The 20,400-nt window shown below is 29.8% G+C and overlaps 1 protein-coding gene across 6 annotated transcripts; it reads right to left on the bottom strand.

Moving 5' to 3' along the window:
* Nucleotides 1-15,323: 15,323 nt before the first annotated feature.
* Nucleotides 15,324-19,178, bottom strand: LOC120089870 (Cysteine proteinases superfamily protein). 6 transcript variants are annotated; one of them, XM_090307402.1, is made up of 8 exons: nucleotides 18,953-19,093; nucleotides 18,072-18,180; nucleotides 16,581-16,925; nucleotides 16,338-16,430; nucleotides 16,080-16,201; nucleotides 15,882-15,922; nucleotides 15,653-15,751; nucleotides 15,324-15,574 (listed from the first exon to the last, which is right to left on the bottom strand). In XM_090307402.1, the coding sequence occupies exons 3-8, from the start codon at nucleotides 16,912-16,914 to the stop codon at nucleotides 15,400-15,402; spliced, it is 864 nt and encodes a 287-aa protein (XP_090163528.1). In that variant the 5' UTR covers nucleotides 16,915-16,925; nucleotides 18,072-18,180; nucleotides 18,953-19,093; the 3' UTR covers nucleotides 15,324-15,399. The 6 variants fall into 6 exon arrangements, with proteins under 6 accessions (XP_090163528.1, XP_090163529.1, XP_038903221.1 ...); XM_090307403.1 differs by lacking the exon at nucleotides 18,953-19,093 and adding an exon at nucleotides 18,664-18,950; XM_039047293.2 differs by lacking the exon at nucleotides 18,072-18,180 and having other exon boundaries at nucleotides 18,953-19,178.
* Between the last annotated feature and the right edge of the window lie 1,222 nt (nucleotides 19,179-20,400).

The following is a 20,400-nucleotide window of genomic DNA, read 5'->3' as shown; positions in this document are numbered from 1 at the left end:
ACACCACAGATTCTGCATGCGACATGTGGCGAGTAATTTTAGCGACAAATACAAAAATAGTCTATTGAAGAATTTGGTGTATAGTGCAGGATCAAAATTTCAAGTTCGGAAGTTTAATGACTGTATGGCCGAACTTCAAACAGTAAACCTTAATTGCTTATGATATTTTGCTTCCGTAGATCCTAAGCAATGGACACAATCACATGATGGTGATCATCATTATGGATGACTAACCACGAATGTGGTCGAAAATACAAATGTTGTTCTGAAAGGAGCCAAAAAGTTACCCATCACTACACTAGTCCAAGCAACATTCTATCGAACTATTGCTTTTTTTGCTACTCGTCGTGTAGAAATAGAGACTGCTCGTGAATCGGGAAAGTGTTTCACAAGGTAAATTATTCACATCTTAGTTACCCACATTTTTATACTAACTGTAGAGGTATTCTAAGTAATTGTCGTATTTTTCATAGGTATGCGGTAAAGAAAAATAATTCGTTGGGAACAATGTGCAACTAAACATTTCGTCAACATATTTGACCATCAAATAGGGTTGTGTGACGTCACCACCCCAATCAACCCAATAACACTAAAGGGTGGAACCACACACCGAATAAAATTAAGTGAAAGAACACGCACATGCAATAAGTGGCAGAGTTATGGAATCCCCTGTTCTCACGCTATGGCTACGTGTAAGACCATTGGGGTAGACTACTTTTACTACATTGAAGACTATTACAAAATTCCCACTTATTGATTCACCCCAACTCGAGCCCATCCGCGATAAAAAATGTTGGCATGATCCTAACTTCCCCACTATTTATTTGAATGAATCATGAGTTAGAAAAGTTGGCAGACCGTGTATTTCTCACATGCAAAACGAGATGGATTGGATGGAACGTTACAAGACACGGTGCAAAATTTGCATAGAAGGGCATAATAGACGGAATTGTCCTAATCGAGCTCGTGATGCAACTTAGTTATTTATTTGTAATTGTCCTTATTGATTGCAACTTCTTTTACTTATTTATTTATTGACTTCTTCTTGTAACTTTTTTTGTAACTGATAACATTAAAGGGTGTATTCTTTATTAATTATCATTGTATTTATTGATTGTAATCACATTGATTTTTACTAAATATTTAAGTTAAATTTAATATTATTTTTATGGGATCAAATGGCAAGGATGTTACCACAAGACCATACAATGACTCGGTTTTGTATTTACAGTGCAACCATAGATCCGAAGCTGTTTGGGAAGACGAGCATATTGATGCTATGCATTGTCGGTTACGATAGGCTATCATTCGAAGGCAAGAGGACCCAAACCCTCGTATATTGAATTATCTACGAGCTTCAGGATTCTACGAAGTTTCTTGTATCAAATTTATACAACTAGACTGGTATCTGATAACGACATTAGTGGAACGATGGCAGTATGAGACACACACTTTCCACATGTTGCATGGAGAGTGTACGATTACACTTCAAGATGTAACTATCTAATTTGGACTCCTGATTAATGGAAGACCATTGATCGGTTCACTAAATTATGACTGGGAACAACTTTGTGCCCTTCTTTTTGGCGTAACCACGAATGACACCGTTCTTAAAGGAGGTCATCTTAGCTTGCCATGGTTAGCTGATCAACTCAACAACTTTTCCCATCTACCAGATAATGTAGATGAAGAGGAACTGCAATGATATGCTCGAGCATATATTCTCACGTTGATTAGAGGATTGGTATTTCCCGACAAATCCAACAGCAGAGTGCACCTAATGTATCTTCCTCTCTTAGTAGATTTTGATGTTGTTGGGACTTATAGTTGGGGGACTGGATGTCTTGTATGATTATATAGGCAACTATGCAAGGGTGTAGTTATAGATGGCAAAGACATTACAAGCCCACTTCTATTGCTGCAGATTTGGGCATGGGATCGATTTCATCTTTTAGCGCCTCGACGACTCCATCGATATGAGAACAACTTAGGTGACAAACTACTTGCAGTACGGTAAGCATATTTACCTCATTATTGTTGTGTTCATTATGAAATACTAATAGCTAAAATTCAACTTGTAATTGTTGTAGATGGAATGACAACTATTCTGTAATTAGAGCACCGACGCATGTTTTAGTATAGTATAGGTACATACTGGATACACATATGCCTAACCAGGTAATATTTTATTCATTCATATATCATATATTGATAATGTTTCAATCTTCTGGTTCATTCATATTTTGACACATATGCATGCAGATTATTTGGGAGTTATACAATCATCTCATCCAACTATTGCCACCATATTATCTCGATGGTAATGAGATATGGACATCCAAATGTCCACTTATATGTTTTTTCGTCATGGAGTGGCATCACCCAGATCATGTGATGCGTCAATTTGGGATGTTGCAACAAATTTCTCAATCTTGCAATATAGATGCCCGACTCTATTCGCACGATCTAAGGGGCAGGCATGAGCAAGACTGGATTGCATATTTGGCTCCTCAAATTTCAATCTGGGAAAATCGTCAAAGTTTTGTTGTTAATGGACCTAGATACTGGGTCAAGATATATTGAATGGTATTCCACTATGAGCAGGCGATACATAACTAAAGCAGGAGCATCCTATCACTTGTTGGTATGAGTTTATTGTTTACTAGGATTGTTTAATTTTATTTCTTCATTGCACACCAAAATAAATTTTAAAGTCATTAACTTGTTATTCAATTATTTTTCAGGTCGAGCTTCCAAATTTGACATTATCGGCTAAAAGAGCCTTGCATAGACTCGACTCTATATATCGAGTGTGATATTTCGATGGTGATGTTTCAATGGAAGAACAAGGTGATCCAACAAGACATCAGGATGTTCCTATTCGACCTAATGTTCGGAATGAATATCTAGCAACCTCACTCGATCATTTTACACATACTTCCATGATGTCCTCTCCCTCAACATTTGAATTTTTTCCAACAACCTTCAGTACACTAAGTATGAAAAAAGTACAAAATTCACATGTCCATCCAGATGTCCATGACCAGTATGTGACATATCGACATCGTGGTGAGGGCATACACTTTACAGAGGAAAGCCAACCATCAAGTGTTAGAGGTCGTGGCGATCATAGATACATTTCTTCTAGTCGTGAATAAAGAAAATTGTACATATACTTAAATCTATTAATGAAATTCAAACACGAAATTGCACTTGCAGTCTACAACACATCCTAAAAAACCTTGAATATTATTTACAATAGTCAAAAGTTAATATCTATATTTTTTCATAAGTTTCTAACAACTTTAAACAAAAATAATAATTTGAATTAATTTTGAGTATATCAAATCAATCATAGAAATTTCTTAATCTCAAAGTAAAATTATTGTTTATACTATTAAAAAAACTAGTAATATTACTATTAAAATAAAAAAGAAGATTAGTGAGATATTTGATTTTAGATAATAATGATTTATAATTAAACAAAGGGAATATTATTAACCGTAGAAAAACATAAGTAATGAAATAGTTGATTTTAGGGTTGTTAAAAGAATGAAAAAATAAAAGCAAAAATATTTTTCTTTTTTTTTTTTTATTATTATTTATGAAAGAGATGCATTCTTAATTTTTTTTAATGATTATTATTATTATTATTAATGAATACATCTCTTCAAGAGACGCATTCATGCGCGGAAAAAAAATATTCAGAATGTGTCTCTTCAAGAGACGCATTCGGACAAAGACAAAAAAACAATCCTATTTACCTAAATAAGTTGAAAATTACCCTTTTATCTAATTAAAATAAAATTCAACCCCAAAAACCTAATTAACCCCATGAAACTATTCTCAACAATTGATTTTTCTTTTTAAAGAATTCAAGCATGCAATCTTGTTGCACCCTATTTTGACACCAAATACAAGAGATATATGTGGAATTTGTAGGGAAAAAACTAGGAACTATCCGCTTTCTTTTTTTCTTTTCAATTTTTAAATGATCTTCACAAAATCATTATAATTAAAAAACCAATTTTAGTTTATAAACGTTAAATTGAATTTCTCATTTTTTAATTAATTCAAATAATTGATTTAAAAATAGATAATTAATTGAAAATTTTAATTAATTAAAATAATTTATTAATAAATATTAAATTATTAAACCACCAATTCCTAATATGAATCTCTAATCATATATAAAATATTTAAATCGTATTTAAATATTTTTCAACACTCTAATTTCATTTAATTCAATAATTAAACGTTTAATTATATCGCATATAATTAAAAAATTTCTTAATTCAAATTTAAATGTTCCATATTCTCTCATCACACTATTCTAAGGTTTAGTCCATTTATAAGTTAGTAGGGGTAATGGACCAACAGATCATGGACTCCAATCTTATTGCACTACCTGCTATAGATATATTTATGTCCACTCGATATGGTCATAATAAGTAAGTCAAGCCATCACAGGTTGTTCGTAATAACGGTTGGGTCAGCATTCAAGATAGGATTCAAGATACCCGGTCTTGTCCTTGAAATGGGAGGCTTATTGAGTTGGCACTGTTGAGTCAACTTTCATCCATGCAAATCTAAAAATAATACTGAATAAACCTCAAAATTAGTTAATCTTAAACAGTAAACAACGTTATAAAGTAAGAGTGACTTATTTCTCGGTCCGATCTTATACGAACTCTTTGCATTGGATGCCCCCACTCGCATGTCTCTACATGAACAATTCAGAATCACATCGTTTGTACTAAATATAAAATGGGCCGCATTCGATAGTGTTTCCAAAATAAGGTACCCAACCTTATCCGTATACTATAGACCGTTTTTGCTATCTACTCAAACTTGATTCACTCTTATGTCTCCAAATAAAGGTATGTAATAGTCATGGATTTTAGTATATTAGATTTAGTTTTTACAAGAGTAATTTACATATTCAAAAATAGTTCTATTGAATAAACTTCAATAACTACTTTACTACAAAATAAAATATGTTTAATTTTACAAACTTCAAGTTTTAGGACATACAATCTAACAATATATACATTTTGATCTTTAATAAGATGTGAAAGTATTATGTACGATTTTAATCTTTTTTGGCCTTGTACCTCATCGATATTAAAGTTAGAAAATTTGGCTTTTCATACCAAAATAATAATAATAATAATAAATAAATAAAAGGTCTTTTCATGGCAAAGTCATTACTACCCATCCATCATCTTAGGAAACTACCTCTAACATTTTTTTTATTAAAAAAAAAAAAAAATCTAAAGTACTACTTTATATATATACAATTTCATGTAATAATTTAGGTAATGCGCTTAGGTTGTAGCAATTTAGTATCTTCTATAATAATTTTTTTTCAAAGAAAAATACATCACAATTTAGTTCTTAAAACTTTAACATGTTACCATTTAAACAATTTTAGTTGTCCTTAATCTTTATATTTTAGACATAGTTTCAATTTAATTATTCTAATTTAAAAGGTTTAATTGGCCATTTGACTTTAAAATATCTTTTATCTGCCCAAAAGTCATATATCTCTTTCTTTTTTTTGAATTCCATCTAAAACTCTAACATAATCAACTGAAATAACTAGCCAAATAGTGAAACGTTAGCTCACTATCACGTAAAAGAAAATGTAGATATAGTATCTTCAAAGATAATTTGTGAGATTTAACAAAATTATAACAATCAAAATGAAACAACAAAACTTAGATATAACTTAATTAAGATATATATCATCATTCAAAAAGTCAAATATTTGAATCTTCACGCTACTAGTTGAACTAAAAAGGAATCAAGTTCAACTAGATGAAGAAATGATAATCATCTCAAAAATTTATAATTTTAACCAATTATTTGTTAGAAAAAAGAAATTATGATAAAAATATATATTGATGAAGAATTTGAAAGAGATGTGAGATAGTGTGGGATGGGAGAGCACTATCAAATGAGCTGGAGACATGATTTCAAGTGGCTCCCACAAAAAAACACTCCAATCAATTTCACCAATTAATAATATTAACCCATATATATATATATCACCAACTAAATTTCAATTTCTTTTCATCTCTTCTTTCAATTTTCTCAACCATATTATCTTTTTCCAATTTAATGCTTCCTTTTTTTTCTACTTTTATTTTTAATCTTTTTTTCCTTTAGAAATGAAAAAAAAAAAAAATTACTTTCCAATCAATCAATTCTCCTTTGCATAAATAAATGCCTTACCCAATTCTCCTCAACCCTTATTTCATCAAAACTACTAATCCTAGTATGCCTTTCTAGCTTTACATTTTTTCTATTTAAAAAAAAAAAAAAAAAAAAAAAAAAAAGAAAAAAAAGAAAAACCCTCTTTGTTCTCTCAATGATTCTTCTTATCTCTCAAATAGGTTATTGAGGCTTCACTTTTGTTGTTTCTTTTCTAGTTTTTGGGAGTTAGATTGTTGCAAATTATTCATATTGTCTCACTTGAAATGTTTTTATTTTCAATTAAAAATCTGAGTTTTCAAGGTTTAGGTATATCAATGAAGATAGTAGAAGCTCGATCTCTTTGCTAGTGAAGGAAAGTCCACGCTAAATAGTAAATAGCATAAAGTGATTCATGATTGAAAAAATTTATGAAAACTATTGTTAAGTGTATGGACTACTAATATCGAATAATGATACTCATTTAATAATAACAAGAAGTTATATTCCTTAATACACAAAAAGGTTAAAAAAATATAACTATATTGTTGAAAATAATCAACTCTCTACGACAATATTTTATTGATCTAGAAGTGCTTTTTACAAAAATAAAAAAATCAATCATGCACCTAGATTGAGTAAATATGTTAGTGCTAGAAAACTATTCATTTCCCCCTCTCAAATTTTAATTAAATAATTGTACATCATTTTTTAGTACGACAATGGTGAGAATGGAAGATCAAACTTTCAACATCTAGAACGTGAATGTATATAAACTACTGTTAAGCTAAGCTTATTCTGACAATAATTTTACATCATTATCACATTAATTGATACTATCATTAAATTATAATTAGATTATTATCCATGAATCATATATTTTATAATCACTTTTGAAAAGAAAATAGAACTTAAATATGATTCTGGAATAATATCCTAAGGAGTGTTTCGTATTCTACTTTTAGAATTTTAATTTTAACTTGTACAAAATTAGTTCAATAAATAAACCTATGGAAGAAGCATATTTGACAATACTATTGAATGTAATGTCCCACCTATTATAACTCATTAACAGTCAAGTTTTATTTTCCTAAATAAAAAGTAAAAGTTTAAATTAAAATTTTATTAGGGGATAAAAGGAAAATAGTTTATAAAGAAGAAAATAGTGTAAAAAATAATATGCACTTGAATTTGGTTAGGTATGTATTTGTGAGGATAGGGAAGCAACAGCCAAACAGAGCATAAAGACTTTTGTTTGTTTATTTATTTATTTATTTATTTTTATTTTGAGGTAGGACTTTTGCTTTAAATAATAATGAAATGTCGTCGTTTTGAGGCCCATTAGCCCATTCTAAAAGTACTTCTCCCAATTGCTTAGGGACAACCCCCCCCAAGGGGCCTAACTGTCATTTTCAACCCTATGGGCCCTCTTCTACTTTTTGGGCCCACTCCATTTTTTCATTAGTTTGATTTTTCTTTTTTCTTTTTCTTTTTTTTTTTCCATACAAAGTTCTAAAAAATAATAATAATTAAAAATATATATATATCACCCATTTTAATTTAGATGTTTCCACTTTTTACTTTCCATGTCTTGTTCGTTTTTCGCTTTTTATCTTTTTGTTAATTTTAGTGTATTTTTATATTGTTTTTACTTGTCTGTCTTCATGTTGGTTAAATATATATTTTTGTCATTTTATTTGAGTTTTTTATTAAAAAAAATAATAAATTTCCATTAATTCTTCTACTCTATCTTTCTATTATAACAAAAAAACTTCAAATTTCAATAAGTATTTAAAAACTATTGTTGAAGTAAATATTTGTTAGAATTTTAGATCTGAGACTTGGAGAATTAGGTAATAAAAATGGCAATGTCCGTGTTTCAATTTTCATTCCAAGTCAAGGTCACATTATTTCAAGTTCCAAATTCATCCAATATTTTAATATATTTTTTTTTAATCTTTTCTAGTATAATTGGGAGTATGAGATTTAAATCACAGATCTCATGGTCACTATCATGAACACACTATGTAAGTTGAGTTATACTCGCTTTGATAATATTTTAATCGATTTCTACTTTAACAATAGTTTTGAAACATTTATAAAAGTTGGAAGGTTGCAACATGAATAATTATGTGTATTTTTTGAAAATAAATGACAAAGTTCCAGGTTTTTTTTTTTAGAAATTGATTTAGGTTTTTTTTATCTAAGTTATTATTGAAGGGGGAAAAAATCAATTTTGCCCATTGAACTGGCAAATTGTACCAACTTGTTCAATTTTATCAAATTGACAATAAAACATAGTCTTTTTAATTTCTTTTTGAAGTAGAGTAAATATCTCTCCAAACTCGTACCTTTTATATATATATATATATATATAGTGGAATCTCGCTTTTGTGTTGTTTTTCTTCGGATCTCATTTACTTTTCATCTTTACGTTGAACTAAAAGTATTTGAGTGGAACAAATTTATAGTTCAAATAGAAAAAGTTGTGCAATTTGCAATATTTAAAAGTTTAATTACAAGGTTTTCCTAAATTTAAGGATTGTTAGAAAAACAATTAAAGAAATAGAAATTTATGAATTAAATCTACAATAATTGAGATAATAATAGAATAGGCAGTTGGAACTTCATCGAGGGACACTAAGAAGCGTTGTCCATAGAGAATATATACCCCACTGAGTTATTTGGCACTTCACTCCGAAAATACAACAATCTTTTCGAGAGATTTTGGTAGCAGCTAAAATCTCTTATGAAATCCTATTGCTTGTATGCTCTCATGAAATTAACTCTCAGTCTCCATTGGAAGAAGAGAAAAATGGTAGAAGATCAAAGTCTAAAAAGGAAAAAAGTATTGTGTAAAAATATTTCTTGTGCATGTGTTGTATTAGTCCATCAAAGAATCTAAAACGAATACAAGTTTTCCCTAATTAAAACTAAGTGTAAGTTTAACTAGAGTTTCCTGGTGAGTCTAAGGTCAAACACAGAGACTTGATATAACTTAATTAAGAATGATTAAATGATTTTCACAGTATTTCCAGAGTATCATATGTTGAAGAACTAAAATAATGGTGGAGTGAAACAAGACAAAAGAATGAATTATATGGATGGTGTGCATCGAGTGGTGTATGATGGTGATGATGCGTGGAATAGTAAAACGATGGTTCAATCACAAAGAAAGCAGCGTACATTGAAATGGATGAAAATTAGTTAATAAGGCCCAAGGTTGAGAGGGTTTACTAACATTCTCCTAAGTAATGTATAAATATGTGTCCATGTTGTTAACTCAGAAAATGAAGTGCTCACCTTTAAGTGTTTGATGCCACATTTACCCCATCTCTAGGACGCATGCTTAAGTTAATTTTGGATAAAATGTTAACTTCATCTCTAAAGCTAATTCCTTCCTTACTTAATGAGTTCCACAACCACTTACTCTCTCAAGTAGTTGGCTATTTCTACTCAATCGATTTGTTAGATGGATTGAAGCAATAGATTAAGCACATATTAAACAATATGAACTTTAACTTATGCAAAACTTATGAAAATGTCAGTTTGAACTTCTCAACTCATTATGGAATTTAGTTGCTCGTGATGGAGGAAATTGGAAGCATGAAAAGATGAGAGATGGAAATCATATTCATATTAAGAAATATAGAGTTTCTCAATCTCAATATATTAATATAAATTGCAAATGAAAAGAAAATAGAGTAAAGTGGGGAAATGGAAGTGTCATGTCGTCGATTGCACTCTCTTGCTTCCTTTGACTTTGATGATATAGCTGCTTGAAGGTGGTTTAAAGGATATTGATGGTGCACTCTCCCTTTTCAGAGAAAAAGATTGAGCTCTTACTCCAAATTTTTCAAAGAGAAGCTCAATAGGTGGATGACGATGACGGATTGAGGGAGAATTCTAGTAGAGCTTTAGCCAATTTCTTGATAAAAGGTTCCACCCTTGAGATGAAGTTCTTTGAGTTATTTATAGGTATCAAAGAAGAGGTTCTCAGCTTCTTTCTAATAATTATCAGACACATTTGCATTTAATTCTATGTCCTGCAGCGTCGAATCCTTGCTTCATAGATTCATTGGTTCTAGCACGACTGTCTTAAATTAGCTACCAACTTGCATTTTGATGTCACGTCCATCGCTCATGCATTTGTCGTTTTCTTCTCTTCATGTTTCTACTCAATGTATGGTTCTTCGCGTGCAAGATTGAAGTTGCTTTGATCTCTTTATGCATCCACAATTGCAGTTTTTTTTTCTTAGCCGAATGTTGCTTCTTTTTCATCAAAATTCTTCATTTAAAGATGTTAGATTTTATAATTTTCAAGCCATGAATTTTGTAAACGTAAGAACACAAGGTTTATTTATTTACATGAATTTCCTTTCAAGTTAATGCATTTTCCTCCAAATTCCCATAATTATTCTAAATAAAGAGTTACTACAACGTGTATTTCTACAAGTTATCAAAAAGTCAAGTAAAAACCTCCACGTTCTCTATTAATTATAGAAGAAAACATAGAACGTATAACTACATTCCACTTCTTATTCCACTTTCCTATTTTATAGAAAGATTGAATTGACTCCTCAAAAGGAAGGAATAAATAACTAATAAAAAATATTTTTTTTTTCTTGAATGTTAAAAATATCTAACAGATCGTATTATCTCACGTTATGGATCCATGATTACTTTACCACATACATTAATCTATATAAATGAATGAATATATGAATTTCTTCTAAAAAAAAATGAATAAATGATTTTCTTCTAAAAAAATGAATAAATGAAAAGGAAAACAATCTAAATGTAAAGCAAGAATATGTATATATATAATGGGATAGGTTTTTGTTATGGCTTCATTTAGTCTCTATAATTCTGGTTTCATTTAGTCTCTAAATTTTAAAATTTTACATCTTTAATCTTTTAAGTTTTGAGTTTGGTTTCAATTTAGTTCCTAGATTTCAAAATTTTACAATTTTACCATTGAGATTTGAGTTTTTGTTTCAATTTGATCTCTAAGTTTCAATATTCACATTTTTAACTTCAATTTTTCACTTAATACTCCATTTTAATCTTTAATGTTAATGTTTATTAATTATTTTTAAAAAAATTAAAAAATCTTAAATAATTAAGTTTCTCTATTTTTTAGCATCACTAAAATTTCACTTCATGTTTTTCTAAAATTATTTAATTGACATTTCACGCCAAGATTGACTTCGAATATTTAGTGAAAATTTAAAAGTGTAAGGTATAACTTTGAAAACTAAGGATGAAATTAGAATAAAACTTAAAAATTTTACCATTTAGAGGCTAAATTTAAACTCAAAATTTATGGAACATATGTATTTTTCTTTTTTATTATTTTTATTTTTGCATACACAAATGTTTGTGAGGCATATGTAATAAAAAAAAGTACAAACACGGTTAAAAAAAACAATATAAAAATAAAACTAAAAAAAACGTTAAAAAAAGAAAGAAAAGAAAAGAAAAAGAAGTAGAGGGTGATGGGCCCGGGGGAAGGGGACAAGTGGAGTGACGTGGTGGGCCGGAAAGTGGGCCGACGTGTTGGGAGGACCACTTGCAAAGGGCCCATAGCTGAAGACGTAAGCCTAGATTTAAAGTAGGTGGTAGGCTCATGGTGGATTTTTCATATTATTACGATTTAGTCCCTAAATTTTTAAGTTTTTTTTTTTTTTTTCCTATTTGATCCCTAAATTTTATTTTTTATTTTAATAAAAGATACCAAGATTGAGGATTAAATTTGTAAACTCACCACTTTTTAAAATTAGGGAGTGGGGTCCATGGTGGATATTTTTTTATTTTGCTAAATTACATGTTTTGACATCTAATTTTTGGGTTTTGTATATATATATATATTTAGTACCTATTCCTAAAACTTTCAAAAGGGGTTTATTTAATTCTCCTATCACTTATATTTCACTTTCTTATATTTTGCCCCACTTTTAATACTTCATATTTATAAAACACACACACAAGTGTAGTCCTTCAATTTAGTGGATTAATTTGTATCTATTTGGTTTCAAAGTTTTTCATATATACAAGTGTTTAATTCAGTAATCATTTCGTTTTTTGTTTTTTATTTTTAAAAATTAAGTCTATTCCCATTCAATTTCTTACAATGATTTACATTTTTCTTAAGTACAATGATAATTCTTAGCTAGATTCTGAAAAAAATAAAATAAAATTTTGAACGTTACTTTTTTTAGTTTTCAAAAATTGGGTTGGTTTTTTAAACTATTATTAAAAAGTAAATATAAAAAGAAAAAAATTGGAGGTGGAAATATTGCTCTTAATTTAAATAAAAAAAACTATTACCAAACAAGGCTTAAATTTTTTTAGTTCTATATCTATTTGATTATTGAACTTCAGAAAGTGTATAATCAATCTCTCTTTTAATTTTATGTCTGTCTAAATATTTATTTGATTGTTTTTAATGTTAAAAGATCAAACAAACACAAAATCGAAAGTTTAGAGACTTATTAAATATTTCTGAAAGTTTAAAGATAAAAAAGACACAAAATTAAAACTAAAAAGATCTATTAAACACATTTAAAAGTATAACAACAAGATAGATAAAAATCACAAAAAATCAATATAATTTTAAATTAATTTTTAAAATGATGAACTATTAAAAAGTGGGGCCAAATATATATATTATTAAAGAGAAATATAGAATTAGATAAAAAGCAAGGTGTTGTCTAAGCTGTCTGAAAAATGTCTTCTCTGCCAAAGTTGTCTACTGTCACTATACTCCTATGTCTATGTTTTTGTCTCTGTCTCATACTTTTTTGGTAATTACCTCTACCTATACACTATTTTTCTTTTTATTTCTTTTTATTTTATTTTTTGGAGTGGAAAAAAATCTATTTGTATTTTAGGTCAACCACTTGGGGTTAAAAGTCTATCTACCTTAAGATATTGTTTGGGCTAGATTCACTACCCTTAGTTTCAACCTATGTCTAATCATATCCTATAACATTTGTAACATCTAACTTTTAGGCTTATTATTATTTTTTAAAAATATTTAGGTTTAAAATACTATTTTCATATTTGTATTTTAGAATTTGTTCAATTTGAGTTTGATTTTAGTCCATGTACTTTTAATAAGGATGTGTTTAGTTGAACTTTTCAAGTGTTTAATTTTGAAAAAAAAAAAATAAGTGATCCGCAACCACTCAAAATAATTTTTGAAATACTTTCAAAATGTAATTTAAATATTTTTTTTTATCAAAATAGTTTTAAAAAATAATTTTTGGAAAAACATTTCTCTAGTTAATCCAAACAAACTTTAAAATTTAAACACTTAAAATTCATTTTTTTTTTGTTAAAATTGGTTCAATAATAATGATGATGATGATAATAATTTTCATACAAAAAAATAATTTGTGAATATAATTCCACAAATTATAATAAAAATGCTAATAGATAATAAAAAGTTTTTGAAAAATTTAACAATAAACTAATAGTAAGGATTAATTTTAAGATTTATTAAAAATATAGAGACTAAAGTTGAACATTTGAAATTATAGAAACTAAATTTACACAAATTTCAAAGTATAGATACTTTAATGATATCTTAACCAAATATGCATTTGCTTATGATACAAGTTATTTTAATTTTATAATTCTCTTTCAATTATTTATTTTCCAAATACTCAAAAAATAATTTATACGTTTGTTGAGGCAATTTTTTAAAAAAATATATACTGAAATTGAGTTAGCAAATCTTAATTCAATAATTAAAAACAAATATAGAGATGCTCACACATTCACGGAATAAATGACTATTAATCTAAACCAACTCATTCTAAATATTTCATAGTTGGATGAAGTTGGATTAATTATTTGATAAAGGTTGCTTAGATTGCAAATTTTATAACTCAAACAATTAAATTCAGTTCTAAAAGCATCTCAACCAAACCTTTAACCCATCAACACTCCTGTTTTTTTTTTCCCCCTTCAAACAATCACGAGCACCCCTAGTTTTGAGGAAAGAGGGCTAGATCATGGGTCAAAATTTAATCCAAAATATATAAATGCATCAATGCCTAGTGAAATATATTAAACATCCATTTTTTTAATAAGAGGGAGAATCGAACTTCTAACTCTGAAATTGATAGTAAAAACACCATGTGAGTTAACTTTTATTTTAGCTCTTAAACATTGACTTGAGGTTGGGTACATAAGGGTGAGCATCGGTTGATCGGAGTCGATTTTCCGACCAAATTGTCATCGAATCGACTATGGCCAATTTAGTAAACGTTCAAAACAACCTTGACCATCGAAGAGTAAAAGTCCATCAATTTTGGTCGGTTGGTCGGTCATTTTGGTCGATTTTATTCTTCATTTTTTTAAAAAAAATTCTACAATTTGGAATTTTCCCACACCGACACCAACCGACCCTTCTTCTTCTCTCGATTTTTCGATCTATTATACTCATCCTTAGAGGTACATATGAGCTCTTTAAAGATTTTAGCAATGATCTAATTAAAATGTTTTCTTTAATTTTTTTTTTTTTTTAAAAAAACAAATCCAATTATGATTCAATTGAAATTTGATTAATCAATAATCAAAGTAAGAAATTCCGTACGTAAAGGAATCCTTCTATAAACTGGGGTCTTCAACCTGAGCTGTATGAGGCAGAAACTCGTCTCACATACCGTTCGAAAATGTGCCTTTTTTAAACGGAAAATTGAATACATAGGGGCAGAACAAACTATCCCGATCTTGAGATCATAACTTCCTCTTCCTCTGGTGCCATATTTCGACTAGGATGTTTTCAAGATGCCCCTAATAACCAACAAATGTTTGTGTGTTTTTTTTTTTTAAGTTTAACCATTTGGGAAGTGGAAATCAAACAACCTTTCAGATAATAATAGATTGATATTTATTAAAATATATTTAAACGTTTGATTTTTAGTTTTTGAAAATTGTATTTATTTCCTCGTAACTTCCCAATAATGACTTTTACCTTTCCAAACGATTTTTTTTAAAAGTTTCTAAGACTAATTTCAAAAAGTAGATAATGTAACCAATAAACTCATGTGGAAGTAATTTTCAAAATCTTTCGAGATTCTCTACTTATTTTCCATTAGCATTCAATATAGAGCGAATTCTCAATGGAACTGAGAGATTTATTTCATAGAATAAAAGAGAATGTAATTCAATCACAATAATTCATTCAGAACACTAAAGTTTTGATCTACCTACCCCTTGTTTTGCAGGAATTTGCAAAGCATCGTAATGGCCAAAACCATGGTACAGAACTCTGATTGGATTTTCTTTGCCATATTCATCGCCATATTCAGCAATGGAAATCAACCCACCAGAATCTTTATCGTACATGTACACTATGATAGGTGCACTGCAGCAGCAATCATGGCTTTCATCATAAACAATTCACTGATATATGCAGTACACAAAACAGAGATAGATAACTTACTGAAGAACATGTGAAGCCATGAATAACTCCGGTTCGCCTCCCCACACATGTGGTTTTCGCATATTTGACACGTATGTATCAAAATTGCCTTCAACGAACCTGTTGACAACACAAGCAGCAAAACCTGACTTAAGGAACTGTTCATGTTTTATGATCCTACAAAAATAAAGTCATTGATGTGGAACTCATTGTGTGTGTGTGTGTGAGAGAGAGAGAGAGAGAGATTCACCACTCTGTTTCCTCGCGTCTCTTGATGAACTCATCTGCAACCTGAAAGGTGTGTGATTCATCGTTAAGAATGGGGCATCCATATTCAATTTTGCAAAGAAATCAGTTCGAAAAATGGAATCTAGATAGCTACAGTGGGGTATGTGTATATAAGTTTGTAACCATGGTATTCTCTTAAAGAACAAACTAATAAACGTACCTTGGACCGCAATTCATCGGCCAAAACTCTCTGAAGGCTCTCACTTGGAGCTGGTTTCCCGGATCGCAAACAAGCACCATGAGCAACTGAGCGGAACAAACATCTTCCATCTCCAGGAATTCCTGTCCAGAACAAAGAGGTTGCTCACATTACCACATTTTTCCCTTTAATCTATGGTACTTTAATAACAAGATGTACAAGCAATTATCAATTGATCATTTAACGTAAAACAAGGAAATGGAAGACTTTGAAGCTCACCGATAACCGAATAGTTGGTGTAAACCTTCTTTCCATGAGAGAATTTGACATGAGATGAACCAGAGTTTTCTTCAGCATCGTCTTCCTCATAAGCTGCTTCAGCATGGACTGGTTCAGAAGTTGAATAACAAACCACCCACCCAAAAACTAAGCCAGCAGATGCCCATCTTTCTGGCCATCGCCTGTTACACTTGATTTTGCTAGACATCACATCATTGGGGATTGAGAGCTTCATATTCATACCTTTAAGTGCCAGTGAAATTTCAAGTTCTCTTCCACATGACCCTCCATCGGAGATCAAATCTTTAACCGTCAAAGCTCGGAAGTCAATTGACCGTCTGGAGAAGCAAGAAATGAGACAGCGTCCCTGGAATCTTTGGCTACTCTTTGGCGAACAAGACGATATTGTGGTGACGGATTGATCAGCATACTTTGGTCTTGAAATTCCATAGGAACAGCATGAAGTTGATGTTCCTCGGGACAACACTGTACATATGTTGCTGCCCATCTGTGTGCAAACACGGAAGTTCAGAGGGACAGCATTCCTAGTGGAAACACTGATTGATCCAATACTCATGGTGGTGCAGCCTGAGGAATTAACAGAACAAAAATTAAAAAGAACAAATCAGCAACTGAAAGCATACATTGGTACAATTAAAAACGTTTTAAATGAACCAATGAAAATCAAACAGAGAGTGACAAAGAAAAGAACAAGAAACAGGTGATCATCCATGGGGACTATGCCAAAGCAATATTTCAGAACAAATATTAACTAATTCAACTATCTTATATGATCCAACATTTATATTCATTCAGCCACTGAGAAAGTAGTAGTTGTTCACAACATTCCATTATCAATTTGTTATGGCTTGTATAGTATTGCATAGTTGCATTACATATAATTACAAGAGGAGTTATATAGAAATCTTTTAAATATTCTACGCTGTATGGATTTCTTTCCTTGAGTGGGAAAAGAAATCTAATGAATAAGATACATGAGGAAACTGTTAGCTATCAGAAATAGGTAGCAGGTATTCAAGTTCTTACTTGGTCTCAACTCAACAAGGTAGTATAATGATTAGAGAAGCATTTATAAAAATAAGGAAGTCTGAAGAAGCTAATGATAGGCCAAAAAATAGGAAATGGAAGGCTCTACCTAGGCTACTTGATTTTCTTACACTACTGGTAAGGACACTAGTTTTTCTTGAACCTCAATAAATTCTAGAAATGAGAATCATACTCTCCAAGAAGAATGGGAACAACATAGACGTGAGTTGGGAGATACAAAGACAACCTCATGATTGAAAATAAAAAACCCTTACAATAAACTGAAAGTGAAAACATAAGTCCTCGTTTGATAACAATTTTGTTTTTGGTTTTGGAAATTTATGCGTGTTTCTTTATTTTTCAATTATGGTTTTCAAATTTTTTAAAGAAGACACTTGAATAGTTGAACTCCAAGCTAATTTCAAAAAACAAAAACAAGCTTTTGGAAACTACTTTTTTTAGTTTTCAAAATTTGACTTGATTTTTGAAAATAATGAAAGAAAGTGGATAACAAAATATAGAAACTTATGGATAGAAGTAGAGTTTATAAGCTTAATTTTCAAAAACTCAAAAGCAAATAGCAAAATACCAAATAATTATCAAACATGGTCTAAATTCAGAAATTTTCTAAAAACAGAAAGCCGTTTAACAATAGTGTTGTTCAGAGAAAAAAAAAATGCAACCTACCATGTCATGTATTTCAAAGATAGGGTTAGGCTTCATTGTCCAATTAAGCTGAAAATTCTGATGTTGTCAATGTGCAGCACAACCCAAATCTTCTTACAGCTATTAGTATCTGTGGAATACATCCTTATATAAGCCTTATCCTTAGAAGTCCTTAACAGACAAAGTACTTGTTTCACTAAAAAACTAATATACAATGTGTTCCATATCACTCATTGTTTCCCCTTCAATTTTCATTCTCGCAAATAATACTTTAACTGGTTCCAGTATTAAATTTAATACATCAACATACTAACTAAACAATTTCATAATTCATCGAAATCAAATTATATTAAACAACCCCATCGAATATGACTTCAATTTTCAACCTATCAAAGCTCATAGAATCTCAAATATCCATGACTAAGAATTAAAGTTCAGCTCCCTTTTTTTTCTTTTGTCAATACGGATTAGCATAATGTTGCAATCTATAAAATATAAAGCAAAGTTCCAGCAGACGGCTATAAATGCACATACCCAACAGAAAATTAACATCAAAGAATGAAAGGGGAAAAAGAAAAACAACGAGAACGAAGATAATAAGAGTCCCCATTACCAAAAACTAAAGAAAAAGGGCAAAATCAAGAATCAGCAAACCCTGAACACAAAGCTTAGGAAAGGGCTAAGAATCAACTCGATAAACAAACAAATCCAAATTTAAAAAACGAAATCAAAGAGAGAAAGATGAACAGGAGCAAAGAAGACGATCAAATCAAATAGGGGGAGAAACAAAGGAAGGAGATTTAAATTTTGAAGAAAAACCCAAAACCACGTGAAAGAAAGAAAGAAAGAAGGAAACCCAAATTGGCATAAGATTCAAGAAATGGAGTTAAAGGAAAGAATACCTAGAAGGATAACTTTGTGATTAATTTTGAGCCACCCTCTTTGGGATTTAGGGTTTTAAGTTCTCGCTTGGGGTAGAAATGGGCAACACCCATATTGTCTTCTTGGATTTGTATTAAAGAAGTTGCTTCGCCATTGTTCAACTTTGTAGCTTCATCCAGGCGCTGCTTGAAGTTCAAAGATAGGAACTGAAGATTTGGGTACTGTTCCAATTCTGGAGTATATTTTGTTTTTTCTCATTTTTATAAGCATTTATGTAATTAAAAATTAACAATGATTTAGAAACTAAAGTAATATTACCAATAACCATGGCTAAATTAGCATAAATTTTTTTGGACAAAACTTTGGAGATTACATCAATTTGAATTTTAAGTTAATATTGTATCATTTTAAACTCTAAAGTTTTATCAATTTAAATTTTAAACTAATAATTGTATCAATTTAAATATTAAATTTTCGTAAGTATATCGATTTAAACCTTGAATTTTTAAAAATGTATCAATTTAAACCTTTTATTATGTTTTATTTTGATATGTTTATGAAAGTTCAAAGATTAAATTTATACATTTATAAAAGTTTGAGGTTTAAATTGACACATTTGTAAAAGCGTGAGGTTTAAAATAATACAATGGTTAGTTTGATTTCTGAGATTTAAATTGATCCAGCAATAATTAGTTTAGAGTTTAAATAGGGTAAAATTGATATTTGTCCAAATTTTTATTATCAACTTTTGAGGTTAGAGGTTCAATTTTTTTCATGTATAGGGATAATATTAGGCACCATAAATTTGAAGTTGCCATTTTGGCTTTATTAAATAATTTTGTGATAATTTGTATCCAATAACAAATTATTGAACAAAAGTTTAAGTAATTTTATTTTAAATTCAAATTATGTAAAACTAATCTTAATAAACAAGGTAATGATAGAATTAATTATTCAAATATAATTTGTTCACATTAATGATTTAAATTAATTGATTTTTTTCAAAAAAATAAAAGTAATAAGAAAAATTTTTCCATAGTAACACGATCCACGAATTCCTCGAGGAAATTCTTGTCCTGATAAGGAATTTCACGAGGATAAGGAATGAAATAGGGAACGCAGTTGAGAAAACGAAGAATGGCATCTCGGCTCAGCTCAGCCCCATTCCATATACATAAAGTGCCCGAAAAAGATAAGAATTTTATGGAATAAGGAATGAAAATGAGGAAAATGAGAGTGATGACTATTTTAATTAGAATAAAGAACTGAAATAGAATCAACCCATGTAGGTGAGTTCCATATTTTATTGTCATGATTATGATAAATATCGTTAATAAATAAAGTGGGTTAACAATAAACAGACTCTAAGTTCTTACTGTAACATTATATATATATATATTTTTTAATTCAGAATTTTATGTTTATTGCTTTGACCAAAACTATGATTCAAGTTATTTTAGATACGATA

The sequence above is a fragment of the Benincasa hispida genome, chromosome 11 (assembly GCF_027475165.1).
Source record: "Benincasa hispida cultivar pf3 chromosome 11, pf3_genome.v1.1, whole genome shotgun sequence".
Taxonomy (NCBI): domain Eukaryota; kingdom Viridiplantae; phylum Streptophyta; class Magnoliopsida; order Cucurbitales; family Cucurbitaceae; genus Benincasa; species Benincasa hispida.
This window is presented reverse-complemented; position numbering and strand designations above follow the sequence as displayed.